The sequence below is a fragment of the Struthio camelus genome, chromosome 4, assembly GCF_040807025.1.
Source record: "Struthio camelus isolate bStrCam1 chromosome 4, bStrCam1.hap1, whole genome shotgun sequence".
In the NCBI taxonomy this organism is placed as follows: domain Eukaryota; kingdom Metazoa; phylum Chordata; class Aves; order Struthioniformes; family Struthionidae; genus Struthio; species Struthio camelus.
The window spans coordinates 38,428,427-38,456,195 of NC_090945.1; the positions used below are offsets into that span (position 1 = coordinate 38,428,427).

Genomic DNA, 27,769 nt, shown 5'->3' on the forward strand with positions numbered 1-27,769 from the left:
GACGCCGCGCGAGGGCAAGGTGGAGCCGAGCAGGTAGCACGGCGGCGGCACGGTTCAGCCCGGGACAATGGGGCGGGGCCGGCCTGGCGGGGAGCTGCGCGCAGCCGCAGTCGACGGGAGTTGGCGGGGGAGGGAGGAAGCGCCCCGCCCCCTCCTCCGCGCCCCCGTGGTGGTAAGCGGAGGGGGAGGGACGCTCTCGCTCGGTGACGTCAGGGGAGCGGGGAGGGCGCGAAGCCTTTGCCCGCGCGCACGTGCGCGCGCCCCCGCCGCCCCGGTGGCGGGAGGGGCGGGCGTTGGCGCTGCCATGGGAACGGCCGGGGCGAGCGCGGGCCCTCGCGCCGCTTGCCAACGGCCGCTGAGGCGGGCTGCCGCGCCCCGCCGCCCCTCGGGGGGGGGGGCGCGGGGGGCGAGCCCGTCGCCTCAGCTCACCGCCCCGAGGCCGCTTTGGTTACGTACTCTCCCCGTGCCGCAAGCTCTCCCTTTTCTCAAGGGTTTTCTCTCAAACCTGCCCCTGAGAACCGCGCTCTCACGTGCACTGATAAGAAAAATGGGCAACGGGTCCCCCCTTCTTGCGTCCTGCAGACACACACACGCACACGTATGTTTTAGTTTGTGTTATACGTGGGATCGTGTTGCCCTAAAATCCTACCAGGTGTATGCTACTGTAACAGTCAATTTTGCCAGAATTTGAACCCAGTACTGGGAAAGAACTACAAAAACATGGATTAAATGCCAGCTAATACGTTTTCAGACAGTAAGGAAACCGTTTGTTTAATTTGCATCCTCTTGAGATTTCAGCTGGGCCACCGTGAGTACTGGTATGGATACAGCTCTGTTTACTTACAGAAGCAACAGGGTTCAGGCCGTCTTCCTCTCCTACTGTCTGCATTTTCACCTATATACGGTTTGTACTGATTTGTCCATAAATCATTTGATTTTAAGAAGCATTAATAAATGATGTTAGTCATCCAGCTGTTGATCCTGTGCATAAATTACACCTAGCAGGATGTGACAGAGGACACCTTTTTGTGCTTCTAGTATATCTGATCCCAGGCCACTGTGGTACTGTTGTGTAATCCAGATCAGTCAAAGCAAATAAACCTCAATCCAGACAGATCAGAATTGATACTGGACACATGGCTTTTTACCTGCTATCAAAGAAGTTTTCCATCTGTCAAATTCTCAGATTGAATGTGTGTTCAGAGATGAGTGCTTTATCTGTCACCAGCAGTAGCTTTCTTTTCATTTCTGTTACTTGCTTGGACCTTTTTGTCACAGTAGTGAACTTGTTTGTCTCCAAATTAAATAATCAGCAGATTAAATAATCAGCATAAAGATTATATGTGCTTTGCTTTCCTAAATACAAAAAAAAAACAGTAGTTACAGGAGCATCTAACATTTATTAGAACGTGGACATTATAGAAGAGCTCCAAAAGAGTTCTTTTAATACATGATACAGAAGATATGAGGCTGTTCCTTGAACACAGGGATAAAATAAAATATTTAATTGCTGCTCATGAAGTACGTAGGATGGTTGCTCAAAACACCCAGCCTGTGCACTGAGAAAGGCTTAGACCCTGTGGAAAAAGTGGTATTTGATCATGTCGTTATGATAAAACACATACCACGTAACTTAACTCTAGCTTTTCCTAGTTTTTGAGTGCTCATCTTTGAGATGTAAATGTTTCTCCAGGAAAGACTGCAGACAGCTACTAGCTGCTCTGCCTGCACTTCAAGCCAGTGCTTGGCCAGAGGCTCTCTAATCAAGTTAAACACATCTTTTCCCTGTCTACTGTTCAATTTTAGTAACCTCTTCTTGCTGTCCATCATCTTATCCTGGATGTTTCCTGATCCTTTGTCATAACCTTGTTTACCTGATTTTTCCTCTTCCTGTGTATTAAAAACAGATGGTTGAGCTCATCTGAGCTTCCAAACCTCTCCCATTTTTTTTTCCACTTTAAAGCTGTTATCAGTCATGCTAGCCTTGATCCCCGTCACTGACTTTTGGCACAGTGCCAAGGATGGCACGCAGGCAGAATTTTAATCTGCAGAGCAGGAACGTGGGAGCCACAGCATCTTGAGAGAGGCATGTGTGAGAGGTAGAGGTTCCCAGCACTTCAAGATCATCAGGAGATAGGTACCGCTGCTGTCACCAGGACCCCTTGCTGTCTTGCATCCTTGACTGGTAGCCTTGCTCCTGCTAAGGCAGCCCTCTGTGCTTTATAGGTATTCATTCTTCTCCAAGGATTTCTTTCCTGTGCTGCTCCAGCGCACAACTGCAATTGTCATGCTCAGAAGAAGACTGCCCAGCTACTGAAATCTTTAGCTGGCAGCTGAAGGTGGGCAGTGTCAGGCTAAACATCGGAAAATCTGAGTCCTGTTGGCTTTGCCACTGACTTGCAAGATCGCTAAAATAAGGAACGCACAATTAGCAGCCATCTGCCATGAGCCTAATTTAAATGACTGCACCTGGGATGAGGTAGCAGAGAGACTCTCGCTCTTCAGGAATACCACCAGATCCCTGCAGTGGTTCCCCTGTGACCTTCCTCTCTAGCTGAAGCTCCTCACCTTGGTCACGGCCCAGCTTCCACTTTCTGTAACAAATCATCTGGGGGTGGTTTGGCAGACAGCCATCTCTATCGAATTCATCACTATCGAACCCTGATTCCTCACTAGAACATCACTCACCTCTCACACAGAATGACAAAGCAGTCCTGTCATAAATACATAAACATTTTCAATCAGGTTATTAATTGCAACTTTATATTCTAGGAACTGGGGAGAGCATGAAAAAGGTTACATGAGTAATCTAATTGTATTCTTTTAATTTTTCTAGAGTTTGGCTAAAGTGTTACAACATTATTTTAACATGTGAGATTGCATAAAATTCCTAGGTTTACAATAGTGTGTGTCCGTTTATTGCCATTTACAAAGGAAATAGCACGGCTGAAACTTTTAGATCACAGTCCGGATCTCTGTCCCCTGAGCTAAGAGAACAGTGGCGTCCCTCAGACCTCGTCCACTTCAACGGGTTATTAGTTGTTATCTCTTGGACACATCAATTATTCTGGTGGTTTTCCATTTTGTTGTCGTGTTCTCCCTCTGCCATTCAAAGAATAGTTTTACGCATACGTCAAACATATCTGGGACACAAACACCTAATATATATTTCCTGGCTGGGAAAGGTCAGCAGGAGGGGTGTGAGTGAAAACGTTGGCTGACTAATTAGTACAGATCATTGACAATAGCAGATGTATTGCTCAAGAAACAGAACAAAAGTATTGACTGCTGAGACTGCATGTGAATTTAATGAAAATGTTAAGATTTTTTATTAGTCACAAATTAAAATGTTTCAGCACTTACTCCTTAATGGAAAGATTGTCATGGTTTACGGTACTCTGAAAAGTAGAAATAAAAATAGCAATAGTACTGCAGATCAATGCATTGGCAAAACTAAATAGGGAGATTAACACTGCCATATGCCAGACTCTAATAGCGCCATGCATACACTTTCAATAAAATTTATTCTTGAAACAAAAAACATAATTTTTTTATTCTGAGCTGTATTGTTTTCAATGTATAATCCAGTGGGAACACAAAAACTTACCAGAGGTTACTGCTGTGCCTGGAATAATGACAGAGCCTGAGAAACATTGTTTCTAAGCACTCAGTCTAGAGGCTGAAGGGACACCAGCTAACTGTGTGGATGTATTTTCTTTCTGTAGCATTTTTAATCTTGTTGAACTGCCATCTATAAGAGTAGTTGATATTAAGCTTAATGGAAAGACTGCAATCTATTATTTATTATAAAGCTGATAATGCATGTATAGGGAAAACTGCACTGAAATACGTTTAACTTCCACATGACCTTGGTAACTGAAAAGATTATACGCTAAAAGGCATAAAAAATTAGATGATGATTTGAAAATGTGAGTTAGCCAGGAGAGAGAGAACATGCCCTCTAATAATCCACAGGAAAATTATTATTATTATTATTATAGAGGAAAGTCAACCTTGTATTGTACTATATCATATTTTAAGTTACATAAATAATCAGTAAGATGAAATAAGCAAATGAAAAGAGCAAGTTCAGATATTAAAACACCTTTTTTTAAGCTGATTCATTTGTCCATATTTCTGGTTTTATGAGACGTCTATGAGAAATTTTGTAAGCTTGAAGTGGTGTTTGGAGGTAAAGTAAAGCATAAAGGATTTCTTTGTGTCAGAAAGCATGGACCCATATTGAGTTAATTCTCCAGGAGGCATTCTCAATGAGGGTTTAACACATTCAGACTAATCTAATTTAAATTCACCTCCGTACTTTTTTAGACTGTTTTCCTCTGTGTATTTACATGTAGGTATATGCAAGTGACGTGCTATGCTGTGCATCGCTCCATTTCCAGAAATGAGGATGGAAATTGACTCAGACAGATGTTTCTGCTTCTATAACCTGCCAATATCTGAGGCTCCACAGGTGAGATTTTGTGATGAGAAAGGCAGGCAGCCCCTGTATTGGGGTCACAGGTGAGGCAATGCATGGGGACTCTGTGACAGAGTAGGCTTTCTGAGGCAGGGTTGCTATCTGAGGAAAGGGCCCTTTAATAGCAGAGAGTGCCGCTGGACACAAAACCTTGGCTCCCAGACCATCGAGGTCTGGGATCCTTCCTGGCAAACTCACGCCAGAGCTGTAGAGATGCTGTCCTGTTGCACTATGAAAGTAGAAGAGAGGCAGGCAATGGAGCAGGGGATGCCTAATTGTCAGCTGTCTTAATCACAGCCTGCTCCACTAGGTGGGAAAACAAATCTCAGGAGTAGACAAAACGTAGCAAAATAGGCAAGATAACAAAGCGACAAGGGAGCAGAACTCCACTTTTTGTCGTTAGTGAGGTACAGAGTGGTTCATCTATCTCAAACTTTACCATGTTTGTTGGAGTATGTATGTAGCACAGAGGTTGTCAAAACTGTTATCTTAAATCCACTAATTTGTTTGTACTGGTCCTCTGCTCCTGCTCCACTTAATAAATGGTGTGAAACATGCTATATGCTTCATGTATGGCAAGCTTCAAATAAAGAAGCAAGGAGCTGCTTCTTTTTTGGAGGACCTTCCTAGTGCAGTCATCATTAGTTCTACCTTTAATTCCTAACAAATCAAACTGCTGGCCCTGCTGATGTTGAGGAGGGATAGATAGAAACTTGCTTCCTCCCCGTAGCTAGACAGTTGGTTCATTCCTGTTTTCCTGCTATTCTTTTCAAGAATTTCTTTAGAGTCACCGTCAAGGAATAATTCAAATTTCTCCAGTGGTTTTACTGAGTATTGTAAAGTTGTGTGCAAGCAGGTTGCACTAGAGTTAACCAATAAAATAATGGCTATAGATAGAACTTGTTACATTCAAACAAAATTAAGAAGGTGTAACAAAAGTGACAGTAAGGAGGCAAGAATGAAAATCTTCTTTTGTCCTCATTCATTCATATGGGAAACAGACCCTCGTGAGTATACTAAGCTCAACCAAAGTTATAATGTAAGCTTTCTATTCTGACAAAAGGAATGGATAAAGAAAAAAAGAGCTAGCCAAGACCTCATTTTCAAGAAATGTAACAGCCTGACACTTGATGCTTCTCAGCTGCAGACTGAAAGTCTGCAAAAGAGAGAAGAAATTCCCAAGATAAATAAGGCTGATTTTCATGAACATAGTCAATTAACTGAGGCCTTTATATCACAGCACTGCTTGGGAGACAGAGAGACTAAATTTGTTTCAGCAAACATCAGTTTAGCCAGTAACTATAGCAGAACCAGGATCAGACTTATCTCAGTAAAGGTAAAGGAGGATGCTGTGATAGCAGAAGCTAATAGTGCAGGTGATCTCATCAACATGAAATTTCAATCGCAAACCACAGGTCTTGTTGGCAACACCATCCTTTGCTATGGAAATCTACATATATGTTTTATAGCAGTAACATCTGGGAGAAAGGGCTTGTGAATTCTTAGCTTGAATCAGGAAAATGTCCTGTTTTTTTTAATAGTTACAAAGCTGATACAGAGCAACACTTTTTTTTTTTTTCCAATCTCTTTCTCTATTTCTGCTGATTCTGTTGCAGGTACTATGATGGTTTTGGCAGGAGTAACTTATAAAATAAGAGAAACAGTGCAGTCAGTAAGAAGGCTGGCTAAGGTTTGTTTGTATAAATATGCTAGGTTTAATCATAGGGTTAATTATATTTGCATGTCTGGCTATAGCTTAATGCAAATACAATTCTAGTTAAAACTAGTTTGGCGTTAAGTGTGTTACATATTGATACGCAGACTTGTTTACGCTAAGAGAGGGTTGCTGGATTTTTTCTTTACATCGTTGCTAAACTCTGCATGCAAAATTGTACCTTTAAAAGATACAACTTTAAAGAAAAACAGTGGATGTGTGAAATGTTTAGAACAGACCCCAAGTTTTACCTGACCTGTATAACATTGCAGACTTGGGTCCCCAGTCTTGGCTACCGCACAAGCAGGTATTTAACTTCATCCCTATTATTAACACACCTGATCATGCACTCAAGTGAACAGATTGCTGAATGTTCTCCAAATCAGCATCAGAACACGAACAAGGCTTGTCACTTCCACCAAGGCCATGAATATAATAGAATTAAAACAGTACTAGAACCTTGTTTAAAATCAACAGTACCCTGGAGAAGTCAGGATAAAAGTAGCAAGGGTATTACAGATCAGTGTAGTGTTAGAACTACATAGGGAAGCTTGCCTGAATGCTCACTACTAGCAAGCTTTGTCAGTCACTTACTTTTATTGACTTTGAAATTAATAAAATTAATAGTAATAAAAAGAGAGTTTAGATATCTAGCTAACAGCAGCTGCTTGTTTCCATAAAAGCCACAGAGGGAACACAAAAAATTCCCATGGGAGAGCATGTATTCTGTGGCTCTGAAGAGCGCTAGTTTACAAAACAGTAGCCTATTTATAGTATTTGTCTAAGTGTATACTTGGACTTGAAAGTGAAGGAACCTTTCTTTTGTAATCTATATCTAGCCATGGTAGTTTAACTGTCATGGTAAACAAAGCAGGTTTGGTGGGAGCAAATCCTAATAACGTTTCCCCTAGTATTGAAAATAATTTAGTCACAGTTGTAACATTTAAACCCTTTACAAGAGCATTAAACAACAGTTCATAGGAAACCACTGTGGAAACCTATTTTTAGTAACATTGCTCTTTCCTACTACAGATTGGTCTTAGTGTTGAATACCCCCGCCCAAAGCCATAACAGAGGCAAATTCTTTCAGAACTGCCATGAATTTCTTGTCTATATCTCCAATGATAATTCTACAAAATTTAAGATTCATGTTTTGACTTAAGTGTGAATACTTATATCATCTTTATTTCAAATACTGTCTGATACTGCCCTGGTCTCCCATGCAATTAACATTTTGTTCAGTCACGTTACTTTGGCCATAAAGAGTCCCCCCTAAAAGTTATATTTTATAATACAGTAATTCAGTGCATCAACTCTGGAAAAAATATTTGCACAGATGTGAAAAAGACAGTCTTAGAAAGAGAAAAAAAAAAGTCATGTATTCAGCTAACTAGAATAGCCACTAGCTGTGCAGCAGGCAACACACATTCTGTTCAATTAAGGAAGTTTCTGGAGTGACTTCCTTTAGAAAATGCCTTTTGTCATCCGATAAATACAGATCATGTATAGTCCAAGGGCAACCAAAAGCAATGAGAAATAAAAAAATTCAGCACCTAGGGAGCGCTAAACATCAAAAATATTTGTGTCCAAGAGCCCATCTTCACAGAGAAAATTCCCAAACTTGCTTTTTCAAAGTCAGAACAAATAGATGTTACCTCAGGAGCCAAACAGACTGCTGTAGTCTAATTGTTTCTTCATAGCATGCTTCTGCTGTGGGCAGGTGACAAATGTCCTACAAAAGACCCTAGTGCAGGGAAAAAATAAACAATCGATATCATAAATCTTTTCCGGATTCATCAATCAATCTTTTCCAGAAGACAAGAGCTAGAGAAATAGAAAAGAAACCAGTAGATTTTTTATTCCCTAGTGCTTTCAAGGGTTATTCTGAGGGTCCTCATCACCTTCAGAGACAATGCTTTTGTTTTGTGTGGGCTATATCTTGTAATGGAAAATGTTTTTAAAGTTTTAATAGCAGAAACCAGCCTGAAAGCAGTTGCTTATTAGCAGTAAGAGGTAGGCCCAGCTGCCCAAGTAGGAGAGCTGAAGGCAATTTTAGGACGTTCAGAGGCAGTGCCAAACAAGTTTTCAGAAATTTACAGGATTCATGTATCTTTTGACCCTCTTACTGATCCTGACATTATAAAAGCAATATTTATTTTTCAAAAAAAACTAGTTTGGGGGAATTGAACTGTTAACGAGAGTATCTTTAAATATGGTTCTCATTAACAAGGTGTTACCACAGTTTTCTTGACTAGAAGCTGGTATTCCTTTGGGTATTATTAACAGCTGTAATCAGAGGCTGTTAAGTATTACCAAGATTAAGTAGCTTGTCATTCAGAGTTATATAACTGGAGAGGAGGGAATAAGAATCAATTCCCTTCTAGCACTCATGGGTCAAATATTTATTGTAGCTTAGCTAGTATAACGGATTTGAACCACGTAATAAGCTTGAACAAAAGCAAGATAACACAATATGTCTCCTGCAGCTATGGTCAAAGTGATAGTTCTTTCACAGTTTCTATTAAGCAAAGCAATGAGCCTGCACGTGTTATTTTGCGAAAAATACCCCTTGGCATAAGCAGTACTAGAAAACAACTAAACAGACAAAAGTGCCTCCGTCAGAAAGTCTCCTCAATTATCATCTTCAGTGTTGCTCAAAAGGCTACCATGCAATAAAACTTACCCTAATTCAGCAGGAGACCTCAATACCCATGTTATTCGTAGAAAAATGCTTACAGTTATAATACTAGATGAGTTGCATGAATATTAATAGCGCTAGGAGCCCTAATATAGATAGTTCTCAAACTTTGCAGACTTGTTCGGTATTATGCCTATCAGGCCTCCTGGGAGCGTGCCTAATTGACACAAAACTGAAAACAGTTGCTAGAGCTGAGAAAACATTCATGATAGTTCCTAATGCTGCTTGTAGTGCAACTAAGCCCAATTTAGCAGCAGATTTTGAGGGGAGAGGGGGAGGAGTGGAGGGAATGTTAAAAAAAAAGAGAACTGCTGCATACAAGACGATAGAGAAAATGATGTGCGCTTAGGCTCAGCACGCAGAGACCAGCCAGGCATACCCCAGCGGACTGCATCGCTCCCTTCCCAGGGGAGCCTGGATTGCAGCAGAAATCGTCCCTTTAAGTCTCCAGTTTGTTGTGTTAATGATGCTGCATACAAAAGCCTTATGCTACCTAGCAACTGTTGCTAGACAAGGGTGTGGCCTCCTAGAGTTATGTTAATACTACTACCAGTAAAAAGTGATCGTTTTACTGTCTGATCTGCCAAAGTGGCCAATCCGAAAAGGTCCAAACAGTTGCTGGGGATTTGGCTTTTTACTCAAGAAATGATGATTCTTAAAAATGTGTTGAAATCTTAGAACATGCTTGGGATCTCTTTATAAAACATTAAGTCTTTCTTAGTTTCTCCCACTGACTTGGCAGAGGCTTCAGGACACAAGCTGGGCTTTCGCTCATGCACTTGCAGTGGACAGGGCGCTGAGTGTTGGGCTGCCGCTTCATGGCATGCTGGCTCCAGGGGCTGTGCCAGCGTCACACGTTACCTACCACTCCCTCTCACCTCCATACTGCAGAGCCTTGTCCCCCTCCGTGACTGCAATAACAGTATTTTGTACAGCCCTAATGAAAAACAGATCAGAAATAACTCCTTTTTAGGAAGGTTATTTTTAAGCTTAGTCAGCTATCGCCTCTTTTTTTTTTCTACAGTGTGGCACTATAAATAACTGTGGGAACATCACTGGGAGGTGGTACACTGAAGCCAGGGGGCAATGAGCGTCTAAGGAAGTGGAAACTTCTGAAACCCAGACTCTTATCAAAGCTAGTATTTGGAGAATTTGTGTTTCATATAGTCTCCCAAAGGCTTCAGTCATCTCTGTTAAATTATTGTTAAAGCAAACACAAAACAGAGGTTCCTGAACAGTTGGCAGAAGTGCATTGACCTTAACAGGACCAGGATGTCACCCATTTAAATAAAAGGGCGATCAAATTGTTCTTGTGGTTTCAACAAAAACTTACCTGTCCCATAGCTGCCATAAAGCTTTCCAAGACAGATACGACCTGATCTTCTAATGCAGAAGACGAAACACCAGGTATTTCAGAACTTTCGCTTTACAGCGCGAAGGAGGGTGTCAAACTTGGTTCGTTTTCTGCTGCCTGTCATTTGGATTTTAAGCATTGCTGGCTTCCATATGCACTTGATATTCAGGGCTGAGTATCTTTGGTGATGGGAGGAGGTTTGTGCCCTAACATTCAAATTTGTTTTGAAACAACAGTATACTTGGATCCAAGTTTTAGTTTCGCCTCCAAATTTATTCAAATGCTTTTAGTCCATACATAGTGCTAGCTGCTTTTTTGTTGTTGCGTTTTCAGGAAGGTCTTTTAATAAATGCTTCTATAATTGCTTACATATTGATTTCATAAATATTCAGTTATTTCTGAAATTTGTAACTGTAGTTCCTGAAAATTTAACATTAACAAAAACCAAATCCTTCACTTTCTTTGTCTTGTCTCTCCCCATTAAGTAAAATTCTGCAAGTGCTATATGCAGGTAACATGCCGAGGATTACAGAGGAGTTCAGCAAACTGGCTGTAGAACTCAGCTTTGGTGTGTGACATTATGATGGAAGAATATGTTTCTGTTTAAAAAGTCACAGCAAAAATAATCTTCTTTTAAAATCTTGTTGGATAATGGAAGATGATAATTGTTTAAAATGTATAGAATTAGCTCGATTTTTAAAGTAACTGCATTAAGTTTGCAGTCAGATGATTACGTCTGATGTTTTACAATGACTACAGGAACCAAGGAGGATTTTTTATCATTATACATACACAGAATCTAGATATAATGTAGGAGGATTTGCTCTTTGAAGCAGTAGGTACTTGTCATGGGCAGTGTCAAAGTACTGAACCTGATGAACAAATATTGCTTAATGACATATTTTCCTAGTTAATTTTTTTTCCTTGTCAGTCTTGCATCGCCCAAAATAGATTACAATCTTGCCTATCATTTTTTATGAAAAGTAGCTGCAGTATATTTCCTTAATATACATGTATGACCGTTCTAATATCAGAAGCCTAATGGGTAAAAGCACTAGGCTTTCTCTGATGAAGTCCTAAATTCTGTTTCAGAATGGCTCCCCTGTGATATGAATTTCATTATTTAAATCTAATTTCTAATAGCCTTAATTAGTAGTCTCTGTTTAAGTGACGGCCAGCAATGGAATGTCAACCACTTCGGCCTTTCAGGTTGTATTAAGAAAGAAAAGATTTCTACCAAAATGAACGCAAAGAAAAATAGTATCTGACAACACTGAATGCTTGAAACCTCTCTCAGTCTCTACTTCCTCATCAGCAACAAACTTCCTTATAATCTTAGTTAGATGCTAAAAGCCAGAGCCCTAAAGAATTCAGGTGCCTAAAATCTGGGTGAGGCAGTGCCTAACTTGTAGGCTTTACCTACAGTGACAGCAAAACCTGCCCATCAAATTGTTCTTCACCTGAACCAACTAGCAACGACCTGCACTAAAAGTCCTTATATCTTAGCTCTTGGGAGCAATTCAACCTAGCCCCAGAAATGCTTCAGTGTGTTGGGTCTCGCCTGGAGTGACCTCGTCCACCCCAATTTGCCTTTGTATGGCCCTCTTATGCTTACACTTCAAGCAGTAACCCCACAACTTTCTGTTCCTGGCTCCTTGTGCTCTGTGGTTGGCTGTCCTGGCTTGAGATTAGAGACAAGCATCAAAAGAAAACCAAGGCTCGTTCCCTGAGGGCTCCTACCTGAGGAAATAGGCAGCATGATGCTAGGGCCTGTGGCAGTGACTCTTCCGTGCAATATGCACAATGAAGCCTTGGGGTAACTGCAACCTAAATAATGGCTTTATGTGGACCTGCTGCCATCTGCGCCAGAACTCTGGTTTGGGCGTGTTGACCTTGGATGGTGTCTGGAAACAACAGATGTCTGGAAGAGGGCTCTTAATAAGCAGTATATTGGATTGGAAAGTAGCCATTAGGTGTGAATGCTGAAGACAGAGGTTTACCAAAAAAATTTTTTCCCATATTCTTGCAGTAGGTTTTAACTGGCCTGTTTTGTGTTAGTCTAAATGGGAAATAAGACATATGCCTGTGCTGAGTGTTTCTCTCGGCTCGCTCTAGTATAGGGGTTCTACATGGACTGTTCTTCCAAGGCTCCTAATTCTTCAGGAGTTAGGCTGTCTGTAACGTGAAAACTGGAACATCAGGCAACAAATGCCTTGTCAGCTAGCTCACCAGTGCTTCAGAGCAATGGCTAGGCTTAAAACAAGACAAATGGTGATAGTGTGGAATTATTATTTGTTATTGCTACTAAACGTTTCTCGCTGCTTGGTATTGCTTGAAATCAGGTACTTTAAGGTTTCAGCAGGCAGGCATAGCAAAAGGAGGCGGAAAAAAAAAAGACAGTTTTAAGTTGTATACCCAGGATCAATTGCAGTCCGATTCGTTTTGCCCGAAATCGTTCCATGCAGGCTAGAAAGTATCTGTAGCAAAACGTTTGTTCCGTCACTGCAAATTGCAGGTAAGGCTCTTTGATCCCTTGCAGATATTTACTAGGGCACAGAGAGAGATTTATAATTCTGACTTCAACGGAGCTACACTGATTTACATCAGCTGAGGAGCATCTGTATGCTCTTTAGCCTTATCTGCGTGACAACATGTCCATCTTCTCATGTGACTTGACTGTTTTCTGTTCTTAGGCTCTAGTCTTTTGCACGTTAGCGGGTGTCATGGTAACTGAGAAGCAACTGCATGCAGTAGGCTAGCAAAAAAAAAACAACTGCTGAAGGCTAGGAAATAAGTGGAAGGAATATTTTAGTAATGCAAAAACAAGAAAGACACTTCAAACTGATTTTTTGTGTGTTTTTCTGTAAAGTAACATCAGAATAGTAAATAAACTACACAGCTGGAACTTGTAAAATCAGTTTGATGCTTCAGTTAAACACACTTTGGCAGGAGATACTGATATGGTTTCAAGTTCAGGCAGTTTTTCCTGCCCCCATAGGGAGCTGTAAGGTCTGGAAATGCTCAGGTTCACGTTCAGTCAGGTGTCTTTGGCCAGAGAAGGAAAGATGAAACTCTCCTTAGTACTGAAGGGGACTGAGTAAAACCATTTATAGCCCTCATTCCCAAAGGGTGTATAAGAAGTGTGGAGGGAGTGTGCTACGGTGTGGGCCTCTGGGTGTTGCCTGGTTGTGAAGGTTAGCCAGTTTTGATTGCCTGATGAGAATGAGCTGCTCTGAGGAGCTATGAGGTGGGTTGTGCTGGGGTACAGCCCACTGGTTGGTTGTGGCTTGGTGATACGGGGGTGCCTCAGCGAGGTTCACTGCACGTTTTAATCCAGATTGAAGTGTGCTGAGGGACCAGAAGTTTGGAAAACACAGACTCAAAAAATCTGGTTCAGGATGACTCCTCTTTTAAAATCTACTGGCTACTAGATAGTCTAAAGATAAATGGGGGACTAGGAATGAGCTTGGCCTATAACTTCCAAATACTGGGATTTCACCTGTGCTGATTTTCTCCAGCCATATCCATGTGTCCTGGGAAAACAGAGGCTCTTTTTCAAGTGAGATGAAGACACTGCAGGGGAGGCATCTTCATAACTGCAGGATCTTAGGGATGCTAGAAACTTTTCTAAGTGTCTGAGCTAGCAAACATCTCTACTTTGGCCAGCTCCTGATGGTAGCTCAGAGTTCCTGTGTCAGTGGAGGAAAAGGGAGTTTTCTTCAGAAGAAGCCTAGTGCAAGGAATGCATCCTGGTCCTAGGTTAATTATCCTTGTTATTAGAAATGTGTCGTTTCTTACTTCGGCTTTGCATTTGTGGCAGCTTTCAGCTGCTGAATCTTTTGATCTAGGCTGTAGATTCAACAACCCTCTATAGTAAGAAATTTTCCTGTGTAGGTACATATAAACTGTTAAAATTTTGACTGGAATGTGTCACGTGGTGAAATAATACCTAAAGCATAGTATTGCTTTCATATAAATTATTCTTCACTGAGGTAGATTCATACTTACAAGGTTACAGGCCTAGTGTAAGGTGAATCTGTGTAGAATCATTTTCATGTAATGGCACCCAAAAGAAGCACTTCTGAGTTGTAGGTATAGCAATTACTAAAAGAAGTCTTACAGGAATTGGGAAATTGAACAGCTTCTTGCAAACAGGTATTGCCTAGTTATTCTGCAAACAGAAGCACTTTTTTCTTTCTCTGGTGGTCATTTTCAAAACAAGACCATTCAAAATTATGGTATTCTGCTTTTTATTTTCATAGGAAAATTAGTAAATGTTTGGCTTGCTTTCTGTTTTTCTGTCCATCACTAGAAATTACATCTATCTAAATATAAGAAAGCTATCATGATGTGTAGATGTCATTTAGTTTCAATGCTTTTATAATGGAATAAGATAAGTATTTAATGAGGCAACATCGTGTTTTATATTAGCTGACCTTTTACCAATATGTATGCTTTTTGAGGCTTCTTTAAAACCCAACATACTTTATTTGATACTTCTCAGGTTTCTTCAATAATATAAATAAGAGACTCTATTTTTTTGTTTTTATTAGGGAAAACATATTAAATGCCAGCCTTTTTTCATACTAATTGGAAGAATTTACGAGGCATATTTCATTCTGGCATGGGGCACTCACAGCATACTTTTTGCACATCATCCAGTCATCTGCCCAAACTCTTTCATACGTTGATCTTGTCAAATAACCTGTACACTTGACACACAAAATGAAAAATATTTATTTTAAAATGTTGTTAAAGAATAAACCAAAGCAATTATTGTGGGGCAAGCAGAGGAATTGATCAGCTGTGTTGTTGGATCTGTGTTGCTGAACCAAGAAGAATATGGAGTCTTTGCAGCAAAGTGGAGCGGGGCAGAGAAAGAGAAACGCTGATGCTGTAGTCCCAAAGTTACAGTGTCCTTGAATGAGTGAATGAAAAAGAGAATGTGTGGGAGAAGGGGGGGTTCTGAGTCAGACAGTTTCTGTAGTTTACTTTAAACAGCCATGAGACAAAAATAGAAACAAAGCAGCTGGATTCCTTGGTTCTTGTTCTTTCCCTGCCTGTTCTTCTTGGCTGTTATGCCATGCTCACTCTTGCATGCTTTCATCTGGGTGGGTATCCAGTGACCCTGGCTTTTCCTTTTTTTTTTTTTTTTTTCCTGTTTCCCTTATGTGAACCTGCCTTTAACAGTACAGGTAGACACATTTGCCACTACTTAAGCACACTGGTTTAAACATGATCATAGGACTGAGGATGTATATATTAACCAGGAAAAGAACAACAACCCTGTTGGCTTTACCTCTGAACTGATAATGAACATAAGCCTAAACACACTTAAACAATCTGTCTGTGAAAATCATCTTCTGGCCTTCTCTGCTTATAGATATCCAGCAGCTCTGTCTTTCAGATGCTGGCACTGCTACTGTTACATCGAAGTGTTCTCTCTGTTGCTCTTGGTAGCTAAGGTGCTGCTAGGTGCTAGTCACACCACTAATTCATAGCACCAGATGCCAGATGCTGCAGCAGTTGGGTGAGAGGAGACGTGTAAATCTCTGCGAGCTGTGCGACTGCCCACCCGGCTGCCTGGGAGGTCTGGGTTGTACCGGGGGAACTGCTGTGCTGCAGCTAAGGGAGAGAAGCCTCGCTTGGGGGACCTGTTGTGGGGAGATAATTCTTCTGTTACCTCCAGCTCTGTAAGTCTAGCTAAGAAAAAGCAAATCATTGAGTTTGCATATGGATAGCAGGTGCAGTGTTCTTTATGTATCTGGAAAGAAAAGTAGCTTTAAGCCTGATTCTGCTTCTCCCTGACTCAAACTTAGCAGGAGTAAAACCAGGCCCTGCTATAACCTGGTGACAAGTCAGGCCTGCTCTAAGTTAGCCACAGCTGCCAGGAGAGACAGCCTGAGCTCCATGAGGCAGGCCTATGTGACTCTTATACGGAGTACATGAGTGAAGAAAAACAGAGCAGCAAATTATGCCAGGAGGAACTCCTTATTACATTTTTCAAGCAGCCAAGGACAGGGACCAAGGACTGAGAGGTTAATGCGAAAATGGAATAACTTCTATGAATGCAGTAGAATGGATGGGAGGATGCAAGTCATTTGTTTTAGTATTTTTAATTTCAGCTTTATGTCCAAGTGTAAAACACATCTTATGCACAAATTCAAGAATGTGCAGACTGAAAGTAAAAATGATATATGTGAATTCTTTCATATTAATTTGAAAAAGATTAAAGGTTTATTGCTGCAAGGATTACAGTCAAAGTGAATTTTGATGAGGAGGGAGGCAGGACATGTATGTATAGGATCAAGGACCCATAGAGTGTATTAAGAAGGAGGGCAGAGAAACATCAGAAAATAAGGCACAGGGCTGCATGCAAGAGATAGAGAAAACAAAAACATAAATTTGCCGGGGCAGGACAAAAGAAGGGTGAGCCACTGGAAATGAGATGCCTGTGTAGATGGATGTGGTCAAAACTCTGAAAAGATGACTAGAAGAGAGGAAGAAATCAGCAGACTTTTATTTTTGGCCTCAGTGTTTTGCGTAGAGTGTGGAAAGCATAGGTACTGGGTAAGTCAAAGAGCTGATAGTTTAAAAATTTAATTGCTGTGATTCAGACCAACAGTGTAATGTGGAAAATACCCTAATAATAAAGCAGTAGATTTCCAGCTCTAATAATAAAGCAGTAATCTTCAACCAATGTGTAGTCTATGGGGAGAAAATCCCCACTGCTCAAAGCCTTCACAAGGTTTAATATATAAGGGACAAACAGAGATGGGATGCAGCAAGCTATGGAGGGGATCCACCAAGCCTCGTTTGTTACCAGGTGGTATTTGCTGCCGTGCTGGAGAGACAGAGCTTGAGGAGGGGCATGGATGTACAATAGGGTCTTATTTTGGCATGGAGGCACTTGCCAAAGCCTCCCCAGAGCTGCTGAGGCCCAGGAGCAGGTAACATCCAGGTAACAATGTGGCTCCAGAGCTGGCATAACTTAAGTGTCAAATGTTATTAAGTTTAAGGAATACTATTGGTGGGAGGGGTGTTGCCTAAGTTTCCTACAACTACACAAATGTCATTAGTTTACTTTACCAGCTGATAGTTAATGACATAAGGAAAAAAAAATCATGAACCACTGAGACTACATGAAAAGTTATTTAGAGAAGAACAATAATATTATATCTCAGCAACTTTTTCTTTTGTTTGTCACTTGATAGTTTGCCAGTTGTCAAGAACCACCTTGGTATCTTTGTAGACTGAGAGCCACAGCCTGTGTACACCTGAATTATTTGAAGATTAAAAAAGGCTTCATGATACTCCTGTTAGAGTCAGTAGAAAGATTCCTATAGAGATGAATGGTAGCTGGACTGAATCCAAAACCATCACATGCCTCTTTGTAGTGGTTGCATAAACAGAGGATGAGTTGATCATTTCCCACTCTCTTCTGCTCTTGTCTAAGATCTTTCTTGCAACAGATAATTATAAATAAAAAGCAATGAACTTCCCCTTTAATGCATTTGAAGCTTTGGCATGAAGTGGTGTAAACAAGTTCTGAGGTCTAGTGTATGGGAGTATTAAACCTAATTATTAGTTTAGTAAATAAAGTGAAACTTGATCAAAAACTGAGGGAGCAGTTTACCGCTGGTGTTGTTTTATGCCAATATCTTCATAAATGATATTAACTCAGGTCTCATGTGGCTCGTCTTGCATTCACAGAATAGATGCAATCTTTGCAAAATAAATAAAACAGAAAGGAGCTAGTTTATTCTACTGAGTGCTGGAACTACAAGTCCTCCCCCAGATCCCAGCTCTTCCAGTGCTCCTGGAATGCGCAAGCATAATACTTCAATTCATGCCTGCTTCTGGTTTTTGCTTTCAGTTCAGCAGTTTGGCTCAAGCTAGGTAACACAAGGATCCATCCTTTTTAGACTATGATCTTTTTACACGTTGACTAGTTTTGCTATTAGTATGTTTTGAAATTTTTCTACAAAACTATTATGATACTATAAAAAGTGTAGGGAATTATCCATGGTTAAATTAAGCGCTTGCAATATGTTTAATCTTAGGTATTTCAATTACAGCAAAGAGGCCTTTCATTGTTTGTGTGTTTTCTAAAAATAAAATCCCTTCTGTGAACCCAAGAACCCAAGTAATGTACAACTACATAAATCCTTGTTTTTCCTCTAGGGTTATAGGCCCTTTATTTTATATCCATCCAATTATTTCTCCCTGGTTACTCCTTTTATCTGTGCACTCTGACAGTCACTACTCCACAGACTGCAGTGCTCTTTGCACATCCCCGTGCTGCATAGTGACTCAAGAGGCCTCTCAGATTAACCCACTCTTAAAAGCTGCACTCTGAATTCTTTTGTATACAAACACTGTGCAGCCTAGCAGGTAGAGAAAACATGTACTTCTTAAGGAAAATGCTCATAGTTATTCTTAAGAAACATTTTATGGTTTTTTGCTTTTACTTTCTTAAACAGCACCTACTTTGCTGCAAAACACTCTTAAGATTTATTTAAAATCATGTAAACTTTGGGAAAGTAAGTGCTGTTTTTAAACTATTAGTGTCAACCATGCAGTCCTGTTTAATTTTGAGAAAGCAATAAAAATACAGACTGTAATTTTAATTTGCAGTGCTTCAGGAAGTTTGGACTGGACTGCATGACAGGTGTTGGATAAGACTGAAAAGGCATACTTCCAATACCAACTAGAACTGAATGAAGATTGTACCACTCTTACATGCGGTGGGTCTCCAAGGCACATACTCTTATTGAAGAAGTTGGGGCTGAGGGTGACCCTCTCTTGTGACCAGTTTTCTTCCAGCTGAACAACACAGCTCCATCACTGCCCTTTCAGTGGTGATCCTGACAGCACAATGAGTCATCTTGGAGCTTGACAGCTGTAACAAATTCAGATGGTGATAGATGGATAACTGTGGTCACTAATGTTCCCCAGATCACGTTGCTCTCTCTTCTCTGGGGAGCGACAAGCTTGTAAGCATCCATAGCCAAACGTGGGGACAGTGACACAGACCCTCAAATGTGCCCTGGGGAATATAACATAAGATGAGCCATAACCCCTTCCTGTCCCCATGCCATACTTCAAGTGAAACTGTATTACTGACAAGACGGATCATCTGCAAACCCAGGGTTCCTTGTTTCAGTCCTGTGATTTACAGTTGGGCATGGAATGTGGTATTGTAATAAAAAGCCTAAACTGAGCTGAAGTAATATCACTTCTGCAATTGCAAATAGAGATTCCCTCCTGGGGGTGGCAGTCAGCGTGTTATTTTGAACCAGACCTGGCTGTGTTTAACACAGTGCGAATCATGGGCTGTAAGTAAAGGTACAGTTGGGAGAATCCCCATCAACGTAACTGGAACTGAAAGTGTTCATTTCCTCTTCTAGATTAAACAGCAAACCTACCAGCCACTCACTGGAAGGGAGACACATTGGTTTGTTATAATGCCATGACTGAGTATGTATTTAGTAAATCGGGATAAGGGCTTTTTAGTAATATTATTGCATTCTGTGCATGGTTCACTTGTTCTTAATAGTTTATTTAGACTTCTTATTTTCCTGCAGTGCTGGTTGCTATATTCCATGAGAGAAACATAATGCAGGGCAAATGTGGAGATACTTCGTTTTAATCTGGAAAGTGTGTATGTTTCTTTATAGCTATAATCTGACTATAATAAACTGAATACTAGAAGTTACAGCTAATCTATGGCAAATGGTTACCTCAGAGGTCTGAGGCAGATAAATTATTGTTAGCATCACATATACTACCTGAATGCATTTGTTACAGAGGTTGCAGAGATAAGGTTTTTTTTCCAGATATTATTTGGCACTATTGTCAAAGAAACAAAATATTTCAGCAACAACAAAAAAGTAGAATCCCTGAGAGTAAAAAGCCAATGAAAATAGACTACTATTTAATAGAACTACTTGAATGGACAAAACTGCTTCTACTACTGGGAAAATCTGCTTGTTCTGATGCCTTGTCATGTAAATCCCAGTGACAGCAGCAACACATATGCCAGTTGCTCCTTATTTCAGGTTGTAAAATAGAACAGGAGTCAGATTACAACAAGCAAATCCCAAGTACGCTCATGAAATCTGTCAAATCTGGTAAACATCAGAGATTATAAGGCAAATCTTCAGCTTCTACTTTCTGTGAGCGGGTGTTATACAAGTGTATATGTCTCATTATATGTCTCATCAGTTGTGAAGAAAATAAAAAATGAGATAACACTGCCTTCCTGGCGGTGGGAGACAGCCTGAAACAATGGCTTAGTGTAGTATATGCTGGGCGTTACTTCCCAAAATTAAGTGTGTAAGTTCAAATGCCAGTCTTGGTTTTAGTTTTCAGTGCTTGTCTTTTTAGCAGTAATATCTGGGTGGGTATGTTTGTAGTAGGCTTTCTTCTCTCCATTTTAAAGAGAATGAATCTTAAATATTAACCTGTCCTGTGAACTAAAATAAGAATAAACACATTTTGGATTGATGGGAGGGGTGTTAATTGAACCAATGCTTTCATTCCACTTTTGGACTTGAAATTTACACTCTGTATGGAAAAAATACTTTTCTTCAAAACTTTCTTCTGAAAAATATTGAGAAGTCCCTTTTCAGCAATTTTGAAATGTTTTCACAGAAGTTGCTAAAACTACTGAAACATCTATATTTAGAAGTGTATGTTTTTGGCAAAATCATCCTTTTCATGAAAGACCAGTTAGACAAAAATTGTCTGGACCCTTCTATTGATCTGTACTTCTTTTCAAAATGAGTTGAATAAGAGCTAGATATGTTTTCAGTCCCCTTCTCTTTGAGTGTTACAGAAGATCTAATCTCTTCAAAACTGGGGGAAGGAGAGCAACTTCATGTCTGTGCCAAAATCTTATTAGCTGCTAATTTATCTAATGGCTTCCTGTGTCTTTCAGGAGTCCAAATTAGCAATTGTTGCTTCTCCAGTTGCCAAAACTATCCTAACAATTCTCAACCTATAGTATGTGTCTGGTATAAAAATACACTTTGTAAACTTGGTAATAAAGCAAAAGCAATGTAATATCCAAACAAAAAGCTGTAAGAGAGTGCAAATTGGACTGTAATAATGTGCTACTAATATCCCCAAGCTCTGAATATTTTATCGCTGAGCTTCTGGCTCGTTGTCTGAGTGCATTGCAGCTCTAAGGGGCCTTGCTGGGGAAATCAGGTGTGGTTTGCTGCCCAGAACGATGCTATGTTCATAACCTTTCTTGTTAGTGTTGTATTTCTGATATGCTTTTAGCCTTCATTACTAGAGAAAGATGACTTCCCACACAGCAGACCGTATCAGTAACTCTAGCAGATGTATAAAATACACTGTGTTTATAACTGTTTACATGATCACAGAAACCACCTGACCCAAATGCGGTGTTTCACATCGCATTTTACTTTGTCTTACATGCCATCCGTCCCCTCCACCTCTGCAATATCTGTTTGTTTGCTTGGGGTCTTAGGGAACCACTCCCAGCCATCAGGGTGTGGGAACCCACCCAAAATCAGGCCAGGGAACTGATCCAGTTTAAAAACAAGCCTTAGGCAACTGCACGCTGGAAGGGAGGGCTGCTGCACTCCTGCATACCCCTCTGCCCACTGTGCCTTCAGCTCCTCCCTGGCCCATGCTGAGACTTGTCCAAAAGGGTGGTGAGAGAGTAAAAAGCGACGGTTTTTAGCTGGCCCCATTCCCTGAACAGGGCTGGTGGTTTTTGGTTAGGCCAACTCTCTGTACACACTCGCTGCCCATTCACACGAGTGCCAAGCAAGGGCACGGCAGCCCAGGGGAGAACGGCTCATTTCAGACCTATCCACTAGTGCTTCCTTTTCACTAATATTCACTGAAATTGTGACCTAAGTCCTTCCTAAAGCTTAAGCAGATAGTTAACGATCAGGATGCATTTCCATGTATGTTGGTAGTAATGCTGGTGTAAGGAATTCCCACCCATCCCTTGCCCAACGCTCACCTTGTCCTCCCTCGCCTAACCAGCTCCCCCACAGCCCCTCAAGCCTCCTTTTAGCTCACATCAGAGAAGCGCCCTGGTCAGTGGGCCAGACGCGCAGACAGGCATGATGGCACAGATGAGGGCCAGAGTGGGGCAAGAGTGAGTGCTGGGGGATAACAGAGTAATTCTGCATACTATTAAGGTGTGGAAATACATTCTTGGACTCCGTAGCCTGGTGCTCTTTTGCATCTTTCTGGAGAGCTAGAAAAGACCTGTCCCAAAATACATATTTAATGGATTACTGCCTGTACCAACGCTTATGTTTCCTAGCATTGCGAATTTTAGGCAAGAGAGAGAGGGAGAGAACTAACTTCTGTCCAGTCATTGCTATGATGCCCTCATATTGAGGTTTGCTGAACATTAAGAGCATTAAATAGACTCAAGACTGACTTGAGCTTCCTAGATATCCCCAGGCCATTCTCCTCCCCTCTAATGAAACTGTCTGTCACAGTAATGGATAAAAGTAATGTTCTGCTTTATTAATCTTTTCTAAATCTCTATCTAGAAATCTTTTTTTTTTTTAACCCCTGAAAATGATTTCAGCAGCTTTCTCAATTTGGAGGCTCCCATTTTGGTGCTTAACAGGAATAGCCTCAGAAGTGATTGATTGTTAAAGAAAGATGGTTACAACTGAAAGATAAACAGTCACCCCAGCTGAAAGTATTCACCCATTTCATTGGAGCCAGAATTTCACTACTGATGAAGACAATCTGCAATATCCTAGCACAAATATACTGAAACATAAAGCAGCCTTTATTTATTCATTTATTGGCTACATAAAATTTGTGTCAGTGGTCTGTAACTTGGAATGGCTAGTGGACTAAAGAGATGGCTTTTTTTCTGTCTGTATTTTAACTTGCTGGTGAGAGTAATGTGTCTACATTCCACATGTATCTCCGTACATTTCTTTAATGGCCTTGACATCAACCGCCAAAGAATTAACACCAGCTGACCTGAACAGACTTAGCAGGATTAGGAATAAAAGAGAACTGCAGACACTGAAAACTCTTATATACTTTTATTAAGAAAAAATTCTTTAAAATATGAAACCCTTATACATGGCTAAGCAATATTCCCACTTTGAAATATTTATATTATAAAATCATTTGAAACAGATATTTGATAAAGCAATTGCACATACAGCAATTTCATACACTGAAAGTAAATGATAGGTTTTTTGGTAGCCCTCCATCAGATTTAGCATTACGAAGTAATTTCTTTGCTATTTTTTCTGACTTTCTCTACCCTATACATAAATAGATATTTATGGATCTAAGATGTCTGTCTAGAAATGAAAAAAATTCTCTTTGAGGTTAATGAAAGGGTTACGATGTGCTTTATGAGTATGGGACCGTTGCAGTATTAATTAACTGCTGATAGCATCAGTTTGGGGTACCTAATGTGTTCATAAATTCATGGAGCAGTTATTTCTATTCTGTTGAATAATTCTTTGCTAAGATATTTTATTTTTAAGTATGTGTTAGAGAGATGCTTGTTCTTAACTACCCTTCTCTTTATCCATGTAATTCTCAAACAATTCTTCCTTTGGATCAGTAGCTTACCTACTTTTTCTGCCTTCTGTAGGACAAAAACCGCTTGCAGTGTCAATTAGATGTCTAATTGTCTTGAGCAATGCTGGAGAATTACTGAAATACTTGACGAAAAGGAAAGAGAAGGTAACTCTCCTTAGGGATCATTACATTTGCTAAATGTTTTAGAGTAACATGTAGTGCAAATGACATTTTATTCGCATTTTTTCTCTCAGTCTCCACTGAAAGCTAGTATCTTGAATTATCAGTCAGTACTAAATGTCACAAAATAATGGTGAGATAGGTCAGCTCTGATTAGGCTCACAGCAGAGCCTAATACAGCAGAGGCCTACATGGTGTATAGTACATGGCAAAAGAAAAAAAGAAAAAAAAAAGCCTGCTAGCATCTAGTCTGCTGTCTGCTGTCTGGTTGCCCTATTCCTTGTTTTTTAGGTTAGAGGAGCTGACTGTGTGAATTATTTAGGAAAAGTAAGGTGAATCAACAGAAGGCGTACAGTCAATACTTGTTAACTAAAATATTACATTGATGTGGCTGTACTAATTCAGGAGTAAAATGGCTAAATTCGTTGTAATTCAATCCACCTATGTGATTAAAGATATTGAGATAAAGTGGATATAAAAGGACCAGGAGCTGATGAAAATTGTAAAACAAACAAAAGAGCAATGGGCAAACAGATAAGCAGGAGAGAGAAATGTCAAACGAGGGCAATGGGAGAGTGGAATCAACCACGCGGAGGCTTCATCCACCAGCCCTAACCCGAAGGAATGCTGGAGGTGGCCGAGGCAAATGCAGAAGTCAATGTAAAAATGAAGGTCAAAGAAAGAAAGTAAAGGGATGAAATGGGCAGTCCAGAAATGGTGCAAGTTAGCAGATGAATAACTGAGCCCCCCCATAGTTTAAGACTACGACTTGAGACTAGAGTGAAAGGATGACAACGACCTAAAATGTAAAGTATGCTTAGGGAAATAGAAGTACTAACAATTATATTTGCATAATCCTAAAAGAATCTGTTAGAAATATTTATAATAACACTGCAATGCAAATTATTCAGCGCTTGGTCTGGTTCACATTGGGGGAAAAAGCTAGATAGTATTTGATGAAATGCTATCTTTTTCAACAGTAACTCAAATTTAGATTTTTAAAAAGCAGAAGATCCAAATAATTAAATCCAAAATTGGCCAAGGAACTGTCCAAAGCACTATTTTGTATTATGAAATACTTGGAAAGTTCCAGAAAATGGAAATAAATTTCCTAGCATGCCAGTTTTTAGAAAGGGCAAATGAAATAAGCTCAATAATTATAAAGCAGTCACCTTGACATTAGTTCTGGGCAAAACTGATTTTCAAGCTTGATGTAGAAAGTGATTAATACTGAATTTTGGAATAAGAATTAATGCTTACTAACACGAGTTTACAGAAAATACATTCCATCAAGCTAAACTTAAATCTCTTTAAGTGAAATTAAACCTCCATAAGAAACTTACCTGAAACCATGCAACACTTTGACTGACAACAGGACCATCCGTAATTAATCCAAAATCAACAACAAAACATGTACATGACACTCAGTCTATTCTCAAGCACCCTAGCAGACTGAGCTATTGCATTACTCACGCATAGACCTCACTCACAAAGACCTAGGACAGGGTGAAGGATCTCCATGTCAGAACTGAGTTATGCTGTATTAAGTGATCTTGCTGAGTTAGGTAAATCTCAAAAAATTACTGAAACCAAATTACTGAGACCAAAAAAATTTTTTTCCTTATGTCCACACTCTACCTCAACAAGTTTCAAGGGAGAAGTTGTAGCTTCTGGATGCAGACCCACACAGCCTGGAGCAAGGTAGGGCAAGAGTCGGTACTTGACGCTGTCATTGCAAACTGCTGCATTGCCACTGACTGCCATCCACCTACCCAGCCACTAAGTGTCAAAATACATCTTCTTCCATGGACTGTAGAAGAAAACACTCCCTGGTTTGCGCATCTTCAGATTTTTGCTTTGCAAGCAGTAGAACATACTAGGGTAACACCTTTGTCCTATTAAAAAGAAGTTGCTAACAAAGCTGCTTGTTTCTGAAAATATTCATTTTCATTTTTCATTTACTTAATTTCAGTCTTTTTTTCTTATTTGTGTTTGCATTATTTGAAACCAATATTCTAGAGAGCAAAGTTAAAAATAATTCAAGCAGGGAAAATTAAATCATCATCGCTCGTATTTTAAAATCCAGTATTTGCAATAAATTGTTTGGAAGCAATGAACAGCTCTTTTTACTCCTCAAAGAAATCGTTGGTCAATTCGTATTCAGAAAACTGTTGTAAACATTTTTTCCTTTTGTGATCTGACAGATTCTCAATTATTCATAAAATTGAACCTTCTCCTGTATTGTCAGATGTTAGTGACAGTTAATTGTCACCTCAGAGGTTTGGGGATTTTGTTTATTTGTTTTTTCCTAACCAAGCTAGGTTGAACATATTAGTGAACATTTTAAGATATTAGTGACATGTTTGCTGGCAAAACAAATTTGATCATATTAAATATCTATTGAGTTTGTACAAATTCTATATTTAAATAGGATATGAGGATAGGTAAGATATGATAGGGTAGGATAGAGGATATCTTAGGATATGAATTTAGTATTTTAAACATAGGGAGGAAAGCACAGGTAAATATCCAATTTTGTGTATTTAAGCTATATCCATAAGTGATGTGCCACCTAAAATTGCTGAATGTAGTTACAGTATTTATAGTCCCAGCATCAGGTATCTCAGGACTCTGATTTTTTTTTTCAGAGAAATTAAAGATGATTGTGTGCTTTTAGAAGCCAATGTCTTTCAGAGATCACAAGCTGAATACGCCAAAAATGAAGAACTTGAAATATTTATTGCACTTGAAAAGCTTGTCCATGCAGTTCTAAATAACACATATTTATTTATCTAAACTTGTGTTTGGCGTGAGTACTGAATTGTTCAATTTTCCAACCTGTTTTTTGTAAAAGAAACATTTTTGAGTTGAATATTCCTTAAGTAGATTATTATTAGAGAACAGCACTGACTAGAGAGAAGGATAAAATGGTGAGAGTTTACACAGAGTACTGACCTGTGTAGATAATTAGCTGAAAGGAAATCTCGAAATATATTTGTGTTTTCTACAGTGCCTTTAATTTGAAAGTCAAAAAGCATGCTACAAAGATCGTGCCCTCGCAGGGCTGCAGTCGCTTCCTGGAGTCTCCTTTGAGAGAGGCTGTTCAGCTGTTTGGTTTGTCCTCAGAGCTGTTCTGTCAGTCCTAGTCTTTTACTTCACCAGTGGAAGTCCTGTGCAAATCAGTGCACCATTACCAAAAAGCAAATTAAAAGACAAACATTGCATAGGTATGAACTTAACTTTCTGATTTAAACCGCTAAACCAGTGTTAATCCAGAATTGTCGGCGCACTTTATACTGAAGAAAACCCCAAACCTGGAACAGGAGTGGTTTTACATGCTGCACTGTGCAGCATTGGAGAACTACGTAGAAATATGAACTATTTTGATAACCTTTTGGGAAAGAAAAAACAGAAATAGAGGCTTCTCGTTACAGGTGATGAATCTCATTGTAGAATGAGTTGAATTCAGATCCCTAACCTTCCTATAGCACTTTTCCTTTTTTTTATTTTTATTTTTTTCTCCCTTGGTGATGTTTCCTTTCTGAAGAATGTATGTAGCAAGGCACAACAAAAGAATTTGCTTCTCTGGCCTTTTGAGATGAATTACATTTAAATCCAGTTCATCCAGTATCTGGGGGATCGTTAGCTTGTGTGCTGCTTCCCTTTAATCAGTTCTTTGCTGTTTTGACTTCATGATTCACCATCACTGTGTGTACATGAAAAAGAAAAAACACTTGTGTCATGCTGTTTGGTTGCTTGTCTCTCAGCAAAGAAAAATATTCCATACTA

General features: G+C 39.9%; 1 protein-coding gene and 1 long non-coding RNA gene across 8 annotated transcripts in view; one reads left to right on the forward strand and one right to left on the reverse strand.

Moving 5' to 3' along the window:
• On the forward strand, positions 1-24,190 carry LOC138067183 (uncharacterized). 3 transcript variants are annotated; one of them, XR_011140988.1, is made up of 4 exons: positions 17-172; positions 4,359-4,474; positions 18,884-18,993; positions 23,874-24,190. It is a non-coding gene; the product is annotated as an uncharacterized lncRNA (long non-coding RNA). The 3 variants fall into 3 exon arrangements; XR_011140989.1 differs by lacking the exon at positions 18,884-18,993 and having other exon boundaries at positions 1-172; XR_011140987.1 differs by lacking the exons at positions 17-172; positions 18,884-18,993 and adding an exon at positions 831-904 and having other exon boundaries at positions 23,874-23,965.
• TMEM154 (transmembrane protein 154) overlaps positions 14,786-27,769 on the reverse strand; it is a 31,287-nt gene continuing 18,303 nt past the window's right edge. For 2 of the 5 annotated variants that reach the window (XM_009677098.2, XM_068942296.1), the window contains one exon: positions 23,293-27,150. In XM_009677098.2, coding sequence (XP_009675393.1) covers positions 27,123-27,150 — 28 coding nt within the window. In that variant the 3' untranslated portion in view covers positions 23,293-27,122. Of the gene's footprint in view, positions 19,149-23,292; positions 27,687-27,769 lie in introns of those variants that run through there. The other 3 variants (XR_011140986.1, XM_068942297.1, XM_009677099.2) reach the window with 3 other exon arrangements.